The 17,816-nt window shown below is 41.1% G+C and overlaps 1 protein-coding gene across 7 annotated transcripts in view; it reads left to right on the top strand.

Moving 5' to 3' along the window:
• The window catches only part of SMIM35 (small integral membrane protein 35), a 73,273-nt gene that overhangs the window by 44,103 nt on the left and 11,354 nt on the right, over positions 1-17,816 (top strand). For 5 of the 7 annotated variants that reach the window (XR_011540882.1, XR_011540880.1, XR_011540879.1 and 2 more), the window contains exon 2: positions 16,736-16,852. The exons of the other annotated variants lie outside the window; for them this stretch is intronic. Coding sequence is in view for 1 of the 5 variants with exons in the window: in XM_070623231.1 (XP_070479332.1) it covers positions 16,736-16,852 (117 nt within the window). In the remaining 4 variants the exon portion in view is untranslated. The remainder of the gene's footprint in view (positions 1-16,735; positions 16,853-17,816) is intronic. 7 annotated transcript variants of the gene reach the window in all.

The following is a 17,816-nucleotide window of genomic DNA, read 5'->3' as shown; positions in this document are numbered from 1 at the left end:
CTCTATTCTTGAACAACCTTAAAGAAGTTATTACAGAGCTCCTGGACCAAGGCAATAAAGTCCTGTTTTGGCCCAATCTAGTTTCCTAATTAACTGAATATAAGCCTTAATACTATATTCCTTCCACCAAAGGTATTTGTTGAGATGTCTGGATGTTTGCATTATTTGTTCCCTGTATCCCATGACGGAGATTAATAATTACCCAAGTTCAAGTCACCGTCTTCTCTTGCGTCCCAATGGGCATTCCTATCTCTATTTTTGCTCTCTTCTAATTTATTCTACGCACAGCAGTCAGAGTGGTTTTCACAAAAAGCGCATTTGGTCACAACATTATACCACTTAAATGCTTGAGTGGTTTCCCATTGTTCTTAGAATAAAGTACAAAATCTTTAACACAGACTACAAGACCCCCTTTATCTCTTCCACTTCTTCTCATGCCTCTCTCTCTGTGCCCACTTCCTGCCCCACCCCTCCCCTCTTTCCTACACCAACGTATACTCTAATCTCACACTAGGCTTTCAAATTTTTGTTGTGTATATCTCGTACTCTGTCCTATTTCAAGCCTTTTGCACATGTTGTTCTCTTTGCCTTAAATGCTGCTCTTAACTTCTTCTGATTCAGGTCTTGCTTAAACGTGACTGCCTCTGAGAAGGCTTCCCTAACCTCTCAGAATAGTTCAGGTCCCCTTGTTCTAATGGCACTCTGACACCCTGTACTTTTTCGTAGAACGTAGGTTTTTGATCAACTGATTACTAAGATGATTATCTGTTTAACGTACCCCTCCCCATCCAGCCTGGGCGCATGAGAGCAGGGCTCCCATCTGCCTTGACCACTCTCTGCCCATTGTCTGGTGCAGGACCTGGCACAGATTAGGGACTCCATAAATACTTATTGAGAGTTGGAATGAATGCCGTCTGGATCATAGAAAGCTGGCTTGTGGGGGTGGTCCTTGAGCTCTGCTTAGAGCCGATGCGGAATCGGAGGGAAAGTTGTAAATTTCAGAAGAAAGCTCCTCACCACTTGTGTTCCTAACTACAGCCTCGTCCTCCTAACTGGCCCTCTGGTGGACACATTTCCAAGGGAAGTTTCGCTGACAGCTCCACCCTTGGGCTAATGTTGTGATAATGCTGTTGTCTCCTCTTTCTTCTTAGGATTCTTGTGATGAATATCTTGGTGTATATAGAAAATAGTTATTTCCCTCTTTTACTCTTGACATTGTGGTCTCTGAGCATGTTTTAACCCATATTTGGAATTGTGAAATTGGGAATATAGATTGAGACAGCGATGATCTTTTTAAAAAAGTAATCAACAGCAACAATTACTACTGTTAATATTTATTAAGTGCTTTCTTTGTGGTAGACATATATTATTTCAAAGAAATCTATAATAATTCCAGGTGGCAGTACTTTTATTACCTTTTCGTAGGTGAATAAACCAAGTTTGGGAGAGATCAAACACCTGGCTCAAAGGCATATTGTAAGTAAATGGTAAAATCAAGATTCAGACTCATGTCTGTTTGGTACCAGCACCCAAACTCTTCACTTCTGTTCTGTATTGCCAAGGGGTTCTAGAATTCTGCAAGCAATTTCTTGCGTCTGACATTCTTCTGAAACTTCAAGTAAACTTTCATCTTTACGCGCCTTGAGAGAAGGAGCCTTCTCTTTTCATCTCTTATCAAGAGATCATTGAAAACTAAAACCTCTTTTAACCATGTTTGAGTAAATGTGAGTCTTGCTCTAGACTTTCTTGATTTTGCGAGGATGTTATTAGGAAGCCAAAGGACAGCAACAGTAGGAAAAGCCCCTTGACTGTACCAGTAAGGCAGCGCACAAAGAAAAATGGGAGAAAACACACAGGGATTTATCAAATCTAAATTCTATTTAAACTTATTACTTCCAAAATCTTTATGTTTGGAAAATACTTGTCAAAGGTCTTAGAACCAAACAGGAGGGTAGATTTTTTTTTTTTCACGTGTATAAAAAATTTTATTCAACTCATCTTTTACTGAAGAGACTAGTAAGACAGTAAAAGATTTTTTTAAAGTGTTTTTTTTTATTAATGTTATGATAGATTACAACCTTGTGAGATTTCAGTTGTACATTATTGTTAGTCATGTTGTGGGTACACCTCTTCCCCCTTTGTGCCCTCCCCCCACCCCCCTTTTCCCTGGTAACCACCGATCAGATCTCCTTGTCAATATGTTAACTTCCACCTATGAGTGGCGTCATATAGAGTTCGTGTTTCTCTGACTGCAGGAGGGTAGATTTTAAGACAGATTCCAAAGGGTGAGGTTTTGGTGACAGAAGTAGTGGAAGCACAGACCTAAATTAACAAATGAGAGGCTTCTTTTCTCAGCAACATGGTCCTGAGACGACTACCTTGAAGTCTGTGTGTTCTAGAATCCTTGTTAATTGGTAGCCAAGAACAATTCCGCATAGAGATTTTTAAATTAAAAAGCCTAAATTAGATAAAACACCAGATAAAGACTTTCAGTCACAGAAATTGTTCAAAACTTGACTTAATGATATCTGATCCTTGTCGACCTTTTACCCTAATTATAGACAGAAAGATACATTTTTAAACATGTGTGCATGAAATATTTACCATTATTTATTTGTTATTAGTTTTTTTGAGTGAATAAAAATGTAGAGAAAAGCAAAAATGGCACATAATATCACTTTCCAGAAAACTCCAATTGTTTTTAAAAGAAATTAGAATAATGTATGTACCTGATAATAAAATTTAAACCATGCAGGAAGATATAAAATGAAAAATAAAATCTCCTTCCCGCTGTTACCCAGTCCCTCTCCCAGATCAACACATTATCTTTCTTCGCTATCTGCCCAGCAAAATTATTTATCTATACTTGTAACAAAATATATATTCTTTTGAAAACTACATAAAAAGTGCATTATACTATATCCACTTAAACTTTGGTTTCTCATTTAAAGAATATCTTGGAGGCTTTGTAAACCAGTAAACAGAGATCAACTTCATTTAAAACATTATTAAATTTTATTTTGAAATGATTGCAAACGTAGAAAAGTTGGAACTATGTAAAAAAACAAGAAAACCAAAACTGTTTTCCCTGAATGATTTGAGAGTGAGTTACTGATCTGATGCCCCATGGCACCTGAATACTTTAGAGTGTGTTTCCTATAAAGACGTTTTCCTACATAACCATGATACGATGATCAAAATCTGAAGATGATTCGAGTTTTATCAATTGTCCCAGTAATGGCTTTTATAGCAAAAGGATCCAGTGCAGAACCACAGGTTGCATTTATTTGCCATGTTTTTAAAGTCTGCTTCAATCTGGAATATTTCCTCAATCTCCTCTTGATTTTTGTGACCTTTACATTTGAAGATTGCAGGCCAGCTATTTCGTGTACGCCCTCAGTCTGGGTTTATATGATGTCTCTTCCCAATTAGACTCAGGCTCTGCATCTTTGGCAGGCATGTCATGTTCTTCTCATTGCATCCTACCAGGAGGCACACCGTTTGTGTGTCTCATTACTGATGATGTTCACTTTGACCACTTGATTATGATGGTGTTTACCAGGCTTCCCTCTGTAAAGCTACTCTTTTTTCTATGTGTAATTAGTAAGTATTTTGTGAGGAGAGACTTTGAAACTATGTAAATATACCACTGTGCACTAAACTTTTAATTAATAAGTTAATTAATTAATATCTGCAAGGATTTATGGTTTTTATTTTATTCAATGGGTTGTTACTGCTATTATTTATTTCGGTGCTCAAACTATCATGATTTGGCCAATAAAGTTGGCATATACATCCTTTTGACATGTCCCCATTATTCTTTAGGCCTTTCTTTTTGTGGGGAGGGGGGCAAAAGGCAATTTTCAAGGTCGTCTTGTACTTTCCCTGCCAATCCTGTAATCAGCCCTTTATCCAAGTTGCCCCGGTTTCTTAGAGTGGAAAATGGTATTTAGAAGCCAAGATCTTGGTGGTAGGTGTGCTCATTGATATTGGGGCATTGCTGCTCCCAAGCCCTCTTAGAGGGCAGAGCTACATACATACACATCTACATTTATTTCATATATCTATTTATACAGGTAGAAAACCTGGCATTCACACCAATAACTCCAATCTAATATAACGCCACAGGGTTTATTCTAGGTTTCTTCCTTTTTGTATTTGTAACTCCATTTTCCAACAGTGAGAAATCTGGCTTCCATTGTTCTTAATGTATTTACTTATTTGATTAATCCCCTGTATATAATCAACTCCTGTATCTGCTGTCTCCTTTCCAGCACTCATGCCCTTACCACTCTGCTTGGGATCTGACACCTCACACTGGGCTGCCCATCATGGCCTTTCTCCTCATGCTGTGAGGGCTCTGACCCTGTGCCTGGCCACTCCCCAGGGAATAACTTCTTCACCCTGCTTGGGCTTGACTCCTCTTGCTGGGCCATCCTCCCCAACCTTGCCATGGATACCTTCCTCATCCCACTCAGGCTCTCATTCCACATGCCAGACCACTCCTGCAGGGATACCCTCCTCACCCTGCTTGGGCTCTGAAATCCCATGTTAGACTACCCTCACTTCCCACATGGATTCCCTCCTCTCTCCACTTTTCCCTGCCTCCTAACACCAGGCAGCCCCTCCTCGTGGACACCCTCCTTGCCCCACCTGGAATCAGACCCCATGTATTGAGCAGCTCTCCTCCATGGCCACCCTCTTCACCCTGCTCGGGGCTACTGTGGTGCCAATCCCCCCACCAACTGCACCTGGGACCAAAAAGAGCATGTAGATATTTTATTCCTTAAGTTCTTTCATAGTTGAGAATGTCTGCCTATTGTCTTTAGATTTGAGTATCTTGGCTGGATAAAATATTTTTGAGGTTTCACTTTTTTCCCCTTAGAACTTTGTAGACTTTGCTCCATTGTCTCCTGGCGTTAAGTTTCTGTGACAAACTTTGAGGTCATCTTAAGTTATGCTGCATCCCCCAGCCCTTCCCCCAGGGGATTTTTGTATATTTGCCTGGACAATCAGGGTCTAGTAAGGAAACAGAGACCACACCGGGTATTTTAACAGAGAGAATTTATTACACAGAACTGTTAACTGGGAACTGAAAAGGCAGACAGAGAACATTAAGGTATCATGGAGGTAGCAATTGCAAGAAGCAGCTCCTACCCTTACCACTGGGAGAACAAGGGGAAGAACTCAGAGAGCCTCAGACCTCGGGGGGAGGGCAATTTGGCAGTCTGGGGCTCATGTTTCTGGAGTCGGGGGCAAAGGAGTAATGAGATTGGTTTTATGAATTTGGAAAAACTGCAAACTAGACCCAACTGCTTGTAGAAGAAACTGCTGGGGTAAAAAAGAAGCAATGGGTTATGCTGATAGAAGAAGGAAATCCACAGGAAGGCAATAGGAAGCAGATCGGACAGAGCAAGTCCCTTCTTTATCCTCCAGACTTTCAGTCCCCCTCTATCATCCCCCATTGGTAGGACCTCCCCCAGCTGGCAAGGAAGAAATGTGAGTTGCAGAGTTCCAGCTGCAGCATCAAAAAATCAAATATAGAGGGTGGGCTTGAAGTTGAGAAACAATAGCTTAATAACTAGAACAACACTTTAGTAGAAATATCTTGGTCTTGAGTATTCTGAATCAAATTCCCTAAAACCTGATATACTCTTAATCTGCAGATGCCATTTCAGGGAAAGTCTCTTCTATTATATCTTTGAAAACATTTTATTTAATTTATTGGTTTCTCTACTCAGGGTTACCAATTTCACTTAGGCTGGATTATCTTTGTCTGTCTTCCATAACTATTAGCTTTTTCACTAATTGCTTTAATCCCTTGTGTTTTTATTCCCCATCTTCTGTGCTTATCTCAAACTTTCTCTCTGTCAGTTATTTGGCTTGTTTGTTTTTTTGGTGAGGAAGATTGGCCCTCAGCCAACATCTTTTGTTAATCTGCCTCTTTTTGCTTGAGGAAGATTGTCACAGAGCTAACATCTCTGACAATCTTCCTCTATTTTATGTGGGATGCCACCACAGCATGGCTTGATGACTGGTACCGTAGGTCTGCACCCGGGATCCAAACCTGTGAACCTCTATGTGCGAACTTAACCACTATGCCACCGGGCTGGCCCCACTTATTTAGTTTTTAATGTTATCTATTCTATTCCTTGCAATTTCTATTGAATATATTATCTTCATAACGATATTATGTTGTCCTCAATTTGTTGCCTTAATCTTTCTTTTCCTTCCTTTATTTTAATGCATGTTTTTAATGAGCAGTTCTAGAGAGTAAAGCAATTTTGAGAAATTTCCTTTTATTTTTTGAGTCATGTTTTGTTCTAGGTTGGGATCTTTGTCCCTCTTTTGCATTTGGTTTTATTTATATACTTATGCTATACTTTGTTTGTATGGTTGCTATGCCGTTTATTTGGGCAGCTAAGTCCAGACATTCTATTTGTTGACATATTGAGGGCTGACTGTACTCTCTTGCATCTTGATTCTATTTTCAAAAAGGGAAATTACAATTTTCACCCTGCATTTCAAACTACACACCCACTAATTTCTTCTTCTGCTCCTCTCAATTCCCTCTTCTGCCTTCTCCCCAGCTTCCTAACTCACATCTTCCCTCGACTTTGTTCTCAGATTCTTCTTTTCCTGTTCCACCTTCTCTACTTCACCATTCTCAGTAAACTTTGTGCCAATTTTCTTCTTTACAAACTAAAAACTTGGGTTTCCTAGGTCAATATTTTATATAAGGACAAGCATAGGCTTGTTTGTAAAATCAGTTTGTATAGGTTTGTTTGGAGTTTTTTTTTGAGGAAAATTAGCCCTGAGCTAACATCTGCTGCCAATCCTCCTCTTTTTGCTGAGGAAGACTGGCCCTGAGCTAACATCGTGCCCATCTTCCTCTACTTTATATGTGGGGCGCCCACCACACCATGGCTTGACAAGCATTATGTAGGTCTGCACCTGAGATCCGAACCGGTGAACCCTGGGCCACCAAAGCAGAACATGCAAACTTAACCGTTGTGCCACTGGGTCGGCCCCTGTACAGGTTTTTTAATGTTTTTTTTTTTTTTTTGTGGAATTAAGAAAATATTTTGGCCATATTCAGAAATACTGAAAACCTACCCCAGACCGCACAAAATCTTTGGAGGAGATATACATAAAGAAACGGGAGACAAATGAAAGATAAAGTAACATTACATCAAAAGTCTTGCGTCTCAAGTTCCCACAGACCTGTCTTGTATACTTGGCTGGAGTAATGACAAAGGCCAATGTACCCTTGGGGCATTTTTTTCTTCTCATTTGCCCAAATCCAGATCCTACGTCTTACCACACCCTGGCCTGCAAGAGCAGGAAACTGTTATAATGACAGTGCCTGAGCATAAATGAGGGGGGCATGATGGCGAGACTGGTTCCTTACTGCTCCAGACATGTGGAAGGAGGAAGTGAAATAGAAAGGCCATGATTATGACCTTTCAACACACATTGACATAGCCCACTAGCAACCTTGAGCCAATCAGCGTGATACAGGGGAGGTAGTGAAGCAGGGAGGGAAAGGGGCTGTAGATGGGTGGTCTTGAATGCATTTCTTCCCCTAGAGCCCCTTGGTCCTCCGTGGGATCAGGACTAATAAAAGAGCACAGTTAGAATGATGCCTCATTAGCCTTTGACTATAAGGCTGCTGATCCCTACACAAAATCTGCATCTTAATGGCAAGAGTGGGGTTGAAGGAAATGCCTCCCCCTGCCCCAGATCAAATAATGACTATGAGTGGCACAAAATAAGACTCCCATTTTGAATAACCTCATTTTAAACAAACATCCTAGTGATTTGAAACTGCTTTTGGATAATGTGGGTGTATGCCTCCCTGCTGTAGAGAACAGAAGTATGAGTCCTTTTGTAAGCTGGTGGTAATGGGTGTATTGAATTAGGGGTACGGGTAGCTTCAGCAGTCAGTTAACACTGTTATCTAACTACTGACACAAAGACATTTGATATCAACTGTTCTAAAAGTGATATCGTCGTTTTGGAGATGCCATCTAAAATTTATTTGGTTTCTGTCTAATAACTTTACAGAGCAAGTCATTCCAAACAATAAAGGATGGTGGGAAGGGCGTGGGCTTTGGAGCCAGAAAGAATTGGGTTCTTGCTGTGGCTCTGGCATGTGGATCTGTGTGGATTTGGATGATTAGTTGACTTCTATGAGCTCTATAGTTTCTTTAAACTATAGAATGATGGCAATAATATTGCAGCCTAAGAAAAGTAAAAACTAACTTAAGCAAAATAAAAGTGATGGTGGATTTTTTTGGACTCACATACCTGACAGTCTATTTGAAACATCTGGGAGAATTTTCACCTACAGCACCATCTTTGGGACCGATGTTATTTTATCGATCCTTTCTTAAACTTGAAGTTTATGGAGAGGGAACAGCTATTATTAAGTTTATCAGTTTACCATAAGTTCATAGTTACTGAGACTTACATAAAACCTACGTTTTAATGGGATGCATCAGAGTTGGGAGGAATATTATTTCCCTATATCAAATCCCAGGAAAAGATTCTCTGTTCATCTTTAATTATTCATATAGTTAAGATATCCTAAAACTATTTCTAAGGAAAACTCTGGCTGTGCCTGAAGATTGGTCCACCTCAGCACAGGCATTACACAGGAGAGCAAAAGGGTCCAGCTTCTCAATTTATAAGAAAATACACCCCAACTTATTCATCTGCTTTGTTTAGTTCTAAATATTTGCTGTTTATAAGCAATACAGAAAACACACACCCCAAACTCTTACTGGAGACCACACCCTAGTCCTACATATTTTCCAACTTACACACATACTCTAGTTGAAAAGAGTGATTTTTTTTTATTTTGATGAGGAAGATTGTCCCTGAGCTAACATTCATGCCAGTCTTCCTCCATTTTGTATGTGGGACACTGCCACAGTGTGGCCTGGTGAGCAGTGTGTAGGTCCATGCCCAGGATCCGAACCCGTGAACCTGGGGCTGCTGAAGTGGAGGACGTGAACTCCATCACTACACCACCAGGCTGGCTCCTGAAAAAAGTGATTCTCACGGAGGGTTGGTTGAAAGGAAATGCAGTCCTTCTCTTCCTAAGGATAGTCTAGGCTTTCCTTTTTGTAGTGAAAAAGTAAAGTTACAATATCAACCATGGGTACCAGAATTCCTCATAGGGAAGGAGATGTATTATTTGAATAAATAAATCAATGGATTCTTCAAGTTTGGAAAATTTTTGGCCGTATCTCTTCAAATATTTTTTTCTACCTCCTCTTCTTCTTAGAAGAATCAAACTACTCACATACCAGGTTGCTTGAAGTTGTCCCACACTTCATGGATGCTGTTTTCATTTATTTTATTCTTTTTTTCCCCTGTATTTTATTTTGGATAGTTTCTATTGCTATGTCTTCAAGTGCACTACTTTTTTTCTTCTGTAATGTCTAATCTGCTATTAATCCCATCCAATGTATTTTTCATCTCAGATGTTGTGTTTTTCATTTCTAGAAATATGATTTGGGTCTTTTTTTATATCTTGAATGTCTCTGCCTAACTTTTGAACATATGGAATACAATGATAACAACTACTTTAATGTCCTCGTTTGCCGATTCTAACATCCTTGTCAGTTCCAGCTTGGTTTCAATTGGTTAATTATTCTCCTCATTATGAGTCATGTTTCTTTGCTTCTCTGCATGCCTGGTAATCTTTGGTTGGATGCCAGACATTGTGATTTTACTTTGTTGAATGCTGGTTATTTTTGTATTCCTGTAAGTATTCTGGGAAGCAGTTAAGTTACTTGGAAGCAGTTTTATCTTTTCTGGTCTTGCTTTTATGATTTGTTAGGTGGGTCCAGAGCAGTGCTCAGTCTAAGGCTAATTATTCCACTATGAGGGAAGACTTTCCTGAGTTCTCTATCCAGTGCTCTGTGAATTATGGGTATTTCCAGTCTGGCTTATGGGAACAGGCACTGTACTCAGCCCTATTTGAATGCTAGACAGTGTTCCTACTAATTCTTTCAGATGATAATCTCTCTGACTTCAGGTAGTTTATTCACACGTATGCGCTGATCCATGCCTCATTGAAAGCTTGAGGGGACCCTCTGCACATCTCTGGGGTTATCTCTCTGTGCAGCTCTTACCTCTGTCCTGTGAACTCCAGCTGTCTTCGTCTCCCTGGACTGTCTCCTCAATCCACATTTTTTGATATGTTGTGTTTTCAATACCATTTGGCTCTAAATGTCATCGAATTTCTCTTGTGATGTCTCCTTTTATCCATGAGGTATTTAGAAGTGTGTTATTTAATTTCAAAATATTGGGACATTTTCCAGATTTTATTTTGGTTTTTATTTCCAATATAATTCTGTGGTCAGAGAATAACCTAAATGTGATTTTACTCTTTTAGAATTTATTAGACTTGCTTTATGGCTTAGCATATGATTTATTTTGATGAATGTTCCATGAGTACTTGAAAAGAATGTGCACTTAGCAGATGTTGGATATAGTGTTCTATAAACGTCTACTGGGTCAAGTTGGCTGATAGTGCTGTTCATATCTTCCATATCCTTACTGATTTCACATTCCATCAATTACTGATAGAGAAGAGTTAAATTCTCTAATGATAATTGTGGATTTGTTTAATTTTTATTTCAGTTCTATCCATTTTTCCACCTTATATTTTAAAGGTGAATAATGATGATGCATACACATTTAGGGTTGCTATTTCCTTTTCATAAATCAGCCCTTTATCATTATGAAATGTCCTTCTTCATCCTTGGTAATATTTAGTGTTCTGAAATCTTCTTTGTCTGATATAAATGTAACCACTTCAGCTTTCTTTTGATTAGCTTTTGCATGTATATCTTTATTTATCCTTTTACTTTTAACTTATATATGACTGTGATAAGTTAAAGATACATACTATAAACCCTGAAACAACCAATAAAAAATAAAAGAAAGAAGTATAGCAAATAATGTGAAATTAAATGACATGATGGAAAATTTTGACAAGTAACTAGAAATTGTAAAAAAGGAATTAAATTGAAATTCTGGAAATGAAAAGTATAATAACTAAAATTAAGAATACAAAAGAGGGACTGGCCTGGTGGAGCAGTGGTTGGGTTTGCATGTTCCACTTAGGTGGCCCAGGGTTCGCTGGTTTGGATCCTGGGTGCAGACCTACACACCGCTTGTCAAGCCATGCTGCGACAGGTGTCCCACATAAAATAGAGGAAGATGGGCACACATGTTACCTCAGGGCCAGTATTCCTCCGCAAAAAGAGGAGGATTGGCTGTAAATGTTAACTCAGGGCTAATCTTCCTCAGAAAAAAAAAAAGGTACACAAAAGATGGTTTGATAACACATTGGATATAGATGAAGAATTAGTCAACTAGAAAATAGGTGAGAAAAAATATCCAAGACTAAACTCAGAATGACAAATGTATGAAAAAATGCAAAAATTTTATTAATATTAAATTTTTAAACTGAATTTTCAACAGCATTCACAATAATCTCACATGTTTTATCTTCTATACAATGAGCTTCCAATAGCTTTACTTTGACTTCATGAATTAGATGAAAACATGGAGTGATTATTGAAATTAAATTAACTGTTACTCTCTTTTCTTATAAAGAGTATCAGCCACGATGCTATAACTAACACCTATCTTAATAAAAAGTAAAAAGAAAAACACCTCATCCCCTATATTTGGAAACTAAGAAGGCACTGCCAAAGAATTCATGGGTTAAAGAAGAAATCCCAGTAGAAATTACAAAACGTTTAGACCAGACAAAGGTAAAAATATTACATATCAAAACTTACAGAAAAGCTAAAGTGATACTTAGGGGTAAATTTAGAGCATTAAATGCATATATCAAAATGTGTTATGCTCGAAGTTCTAATCAATGCAATAAGACAAGAAGAATAGATTTGGAAGTACAAGAATAGGTAAGTAAGAGACCAAATTGCCCTCATTTGGGGACAATGTGATAGTCAACATATCCGAGAGAAACTACAGAAAAACTGCTAGAATGAGATAATTCAGCAACATTGCTAGACATATGACCAATGTACCCAGAACAAGCTCCCATTCACAGTAGCAACAACACTATAAGGTTCCTAAGAGTAAATCTAATGAGAGGTATGCAAAACCTTTAATGGGGAAATCATAAAACACATGATAGCCTACAAAAGGTGACTTCCCCAAATTAAAATATATGCCATGTTTATAAATTTGAAGACTCCATATAACAAGTATATTAGTTTCACTCAAATGAACCTATAAATCCACTGTAATCTCATTCAAAATTCTAATAGGAATCTTCACTGATCTTGAGAAACTGATTCCAAAATTCACATGAAAAAGCAAAGGATCCAGAATAACTAATATGTTTTTGAGGGGAAATAAGGTACAGTGTTTATGTTACCAGCTATCAGGATTTATTATGAGACCACAGAATTAGGATAATGTAGGGTAGTCCAGTGATAGACATTTAGACCAACAGGCAATAGAGAGCCCAGAAGAAGCACACATATATGTAAAACTTGATATATGAAAGTGGTGACAATGAAGATCACTGGGGAAAAGTACAAAAAATAAATTTTCCATATAAAAATTACATCCTTACCTTATAACATATACAAAAGTGAATTCCAGGTAGATTGGCGTCCTAACTTTGAAAAACAAAACTTTAACACTTTTAGAAGATAGGCCAGCCTCGTGGCCGAGTGGTTAAGTTTGCATGCTCCCAGGGTTTTGCTGGTTCGAATCCTGGGCACAGACATGGCGCTGCTCATCAAGCCGTGTTGAGGCGGTGTCCTACATGCCACAACTAGAAGGACCCACAACTAAAAAAAATATACAACTGTGTACCGGGGGGCTTTGGGGAGAAAAAGGAAAAAAAATCTTATAAAACTTTTAGAAGAAAATTAAGAAGTCTTTCCTGGAGGAGGGATGGAATTCCCAAATAAGATTTTAAAAGCCACAAATAGGGGTAAGTTTAACTAAAATAAAAGTTAAAATTCTGCTTTAAAAAGACACCATAAGCAAAATTAAAGGACAAGCCATAGCCAAAGACTTTAGGGGACCCCTTTGCAGATCTCTGGAAATCTCTCTGGGAAGCCCCTCCTCCTGGTGTTTTGTCCCATAAATTTGAATTGTGTTGGTCTCCCAGATGCCAAATCCTTTTTCCTCAACCCAGACTGCTGGATTCTCTTAGGGTCCCGCTTCCCTGTACTGTGTGTGAGTTGGAAACGCCCCAGGCAGTAAGTTGGCGATCGTACAGCGCACCTCATTTCACTTCCTTCTTCAGGGACCACCATCTTGCACTACCTTTCTCTGTTATTTAACTTATTTTATCTGATTTTCTAGTTATTTCAGGTGGGAGAGTAAATCTGGTCTCCATTATTTTACCGTGGCTGGAAGAGGAAGTAATCCTAATATAATATTTATAAAGTTTGAAAACATGCAAAACAATGCCATATATTTATATAGTTTACAGGAAAAAAGTGAAATAATAGTATAAAAAACCTGTATGGGGAAGCTAAACACCAACTTTGGGAGAATAGTTACTTAGAGGGAATGGTAGAAGAAGACTACTCTGAAACTGAGATACTTAATAAGGAAGAATGGCAAAATATTAGAATTCTTGGAAGATTAGAAGTAGGAACGTGGATGGTCGTCATGTCGTTCTATATACTTCTTGTGTGCATGAAATATTTTATAATAAAGATTTAAAGGTATACAAGAGGGAGGATAAGTAAAGACTATTAGTTAAGGGAGCATCCTAGAATGGTAAAGAGGAAAATAGAGTAATTAAATGTGTCTGCAAGCCACCTAAGCCAGAAGGCACCGTTGAGGATGGGACAAAATGGCGGCAAACGGGGATTGTGCGTCTCCTTCCCTCCCCAGCTGCACCTCCAGAAGGCCTGTGATTCCCCTCCTGGTGCTTTCCTCCTGGTACTTTCTACTCCTGCGCAGACTTTTCTTTGATGAAATCCTTCAAAACCCCAGCTTCCACAAATACCACAAATATTACTACCATGATTTGTTGAGTCACCTGTCCACACACCCCTGGGTTGCCGCCCCTAGTTCTTGGAGACTTGAGCTCTTGGGTCACTGTCACGCTCTCTATTATCCACACAGATGATCTGTCTCTGACTTTAGCCTGTCAGTTTCTGGCACTACTATATTCCCGTGGACATCTCTTGCTGGGATTTTTGCCGTAGCCTCCTAACTGGTCTCCTTCTTTGTCATCATCCTCTCCCACATCTATTCTTAACACAGTAGCCAGTCAGAGTGATTTTAAACATTGGATCATGTCACTTCTCTGCTCAAAATCCTCTCATGACTCCCTATCTTGCACAGAGGAAAAAGCAAACTTCCTTATTACCTCCAAAACACTGCGTTATGTGGCGCCTGTTACCCCAACTCTTGCAGCTCTCCTGCTCATCACTCGGGGATCTTTGATGCTCCTGGAACCTGCTTGGCATGCTCCTGCCTCAGTTGTACCTGCTGCTCCCTCTGTCTAGAATATTTTTACTCTAGCTAGCTACACGTTTTGTTCTTTCTCTTACCTCCTTCGGGGCTTTCTCCTCAGTTGTCACAGTCTTGATGAAGCCTTCCCTGACTGCCTTATGTAAAACTGTACTCTCATCCCCACAGTGCTTTCTGTCTCTTCCTCTGCTTTCTTTCTCCCTAGCGTGTATCACCTTCCAATATATTATAGAACTTATTTCTTTATTTTGTTCATTGTCTGTCTCCCTCCACTGGAATGTAATCTCCATAAGGACAGGGATTTTTATATTTTATTTCTTGCTCTAATACAAGTGCCTAGAACAGTGCCTGGCACGGAGAGGATGCCATTAGTGGCTTTGGGCATCCCTGTTCCCCCATTTTCTTGGGGACTTAAAGTGTGAGGGTGCATAGTCCCTGATGCCATCTGCTCACAATGGCGCCCCTACGATGGCCATCACCTGAACTGGACTTTGAGCATCAGCCACGCAGGGTGCGGCAGAGGCGTCCCTAGATCCCAGCTGTATGACTCCTTCAGGTTGGAGAGCCACTCTGTGACTTCCCTGCCTCTCTTGGGGACACAGAAATCATTTGGTTGCCACCAGGCCGTGAGAGGGCACCTCAACTCTTCAAGGTTCTCTGAGGCCCCATCAGCCAAGGTGCTCCATGCAGCTGTTTTTACTGGGCTCTTGTTGTTTTTCTGGGGCTCAGTCCAGTTCTCGGATCCCACAATTCTATCTGGAAATTCTGTTGCCTCTCTGGGGCTCAACTTTGGATCAGGAGCAAGGACTTTCTCTCTGGAACCCACTGACATCTTTTCAAGGTTGTCCCGTGCTTTTTCTTCTCTCTTCTCTCGCTTTCTCCCTTCCCTGCCACAGGCTGGAGATTTTTTTCCCTAGCGTGGTGAGGAGCATAGTCTTGCTTTTGCTCAACTTTTGTCTACGTTTTGAATCCTTTCCACTTCTCTGAGGGCCTGGGCTTTTGAAATCTAAAACTAGGAGGAGAGACCCTTTCTCTCTGCATTTGGCTTCCACATTCTCTTTGCTGAGTAGAGAACCACCTGGCTGCTTAAATGGGAAGAAGGACCAAGGGGCATGGCAGAGAGAAAGGCTTGGGTTGGGGGAATTGTGAAATATTTAAAAAATACAACTGCATCATTTGATACTAATAATAATGACAACAATAATGATACAATAACATCTTTTGAGTGCTTAGTATATGCCAGGTCCTCTCCTAAGTGCTCTATATGTGGCATTTCCATTAATCATCGCAACAACTCTATGTGTATTTATTATTATGCTTATTTTCCATAAGAGCGAACTGAAGTCTAGTGAAGGAAAGAGATTTGCTCAGGTCTCTCATTTTGCAAGTGATGGACCTGGCTTCGGGCGTAAGCCTGCTCTGCCAAAGGCTATGCTTCACCGCTGCACCTACTGGCCTCTTGGCAACACCTCTGGAGCCTCAGGCACCTTGCCACGTAGATGGAGATCAGCTTATTCGTCCATGCTCCCGGCATCTCATCCAGCAGGAGTGGGGCTGGCCTTCCTCTTCCTTCCCTGCCCTGGCCGGGGCGGGGGTCCCCCACAGTGCTCCCATGGTCAGCCTCTTCCTGCAGACCTGCTTTGCTTCTGCTTCTGGCCCATCTCATCTCCCTGCATGTTTCCAATGTCTCTTTCTCTTTTGGTTTGGCTTTACAAATAAAATATAAATTTAGCTAAGAGCTCATACCACAAAAAGGGAAGAAGCAACAAATATAAGCAGTAAACAGGGCCCAAGGGTACACCCTACCACTGGGTATGCGGACTTTGGGGGGCGGGTCCTGAGGCTCTGCTCTTGGGGCCCTCCAGGCTGCCCTTTCTCACCTCCAGGCTTCATGCCGAGGAGAGACCTCCTGGGCTCTTCCCCAAACAGCAGTGTCTTTTCCAACAAGTAGAGTGCCTACGGCTTTGCGAAGGCGTCCCAGCCCCAAACTATCTCTATTGTCAGAGGACTCTTACTTTGGGTAAACAAGCTAGCTCTAAAAAATCAGGTATCGGACATTCTCATCTTAGTATGGCTTAGCTGAACTACCTAGCTCCGTGCAAGATTCTCAAGGGACAGTCATTTTGGCGGCAGTGGGGAGGAGGAGAGGAAACCTGGAACGTGGTGCAGATCAGTCGGTGGAGGGGGCTCAGAGGGCTCTTGGCAGCTGGTTGAGGGATGCTGTGTCTCTCTGCAGGTGAGGACTCCATCGGCACCTTGGGCCTGATCCTCGGTGTGGGGCTATCGCTGCTGCTTGTGTCCATCCTGGGCTACAGCCTGGCCAAGTGGTACCAGCGTGGGTACTGCTGGGAGGGTGAGTAAACACTGTGCCCTGTCGCCTCAGCTCTGCTCACCCTCTTTTCTCTTGAAGCAGTTACAAGGCCGCGGAGGGCTGCAAACTCTTTAGCATGGCGTCATGCAAAAATATTTCCTGTGGTGGCTGCAGTGGTTGAAGACTTGAGTGGGTGGCTGAGCACTTGAGGTAGTGGGGGTGGGGCACTGGGGCCTTTACGAGAGAGCCGGGGCTCCTTCCACCCCAGCAAACAGCCAGCTTCCTCTTCCCTCAGAGCCTACAGGAGTCCATCCCCAAGGCCTGTGTGGGCAGTGAGGCCAAGGGCAACGGGTTAGACAGGCCAAATTTCAAGTCTCCCCCACTCTGGCTCCCTGTGCATCTCTTCCCCTGCCTGTGCATCTTGGGGTACTCTCCTAAGCTTGCTGATGCTTCAGCTCCACTGCGAGTCCCTTGGAATTTGCTGTCATTCTCCAAACTCTGATTCATATCTGCACTTCCCATAAGACCTGGGAGGGCTGGAAGGGCATGCCAGAATGCAGAGAGATAGAGAACATTTCCCAGATCTGCGATGAACTTCAACAGCTTCCCTGAATGTTTGTGGAGCACCTACTAAGTGTCAATGCACTTTTGCCTAACATGATTTTCTTTATAATTCCATGTGAGGATGAAATTCTTAGTCTCCATTTTTTATAGATGAGAATGTGAAGCTAAAGTCACAGGGTTGGAAAGTGGTAGAGTCTGGATTCAAGCCCAGGTCTGCTTCACTTGGGCTCCAAGCTAGGACCGCCTCCTGCCCAGGGTAATCAGTGCCCTTAATGGAGGGAACCTCAGTGGCAAGATCTGCCCCCGAAAAGCTGATACTGTCTAGGAAAATGGTCCACACCCATGGGTGTGGGGCAGGAAGCACATAATAAAGGAGCTTGGGACCCCCCCACAGCATCCTGAGGCCCAGCCCAGCCGTCCCACTCTCCCTGACAGGGGTGAG

Source organism: Equus przewalskii, chromosome 6 (genome assembly GCF_037783145.1).
Source record: "Equus przewalskii isolate Varuska chromosome 6, EquPr2, whole genome shotgun sequence".
NCBI classification, from domain to species: Eukaryota; Metazoa; Chordata; class Mammalia; order Perissodactyla; family Equidae; genus Equus; species Equus przewalskii.
The sequence above is the reverse complement of the archived record's forward strand: the minus strand, read 5'-3'. Positions and strand labels throughout refer to the sequence as shown.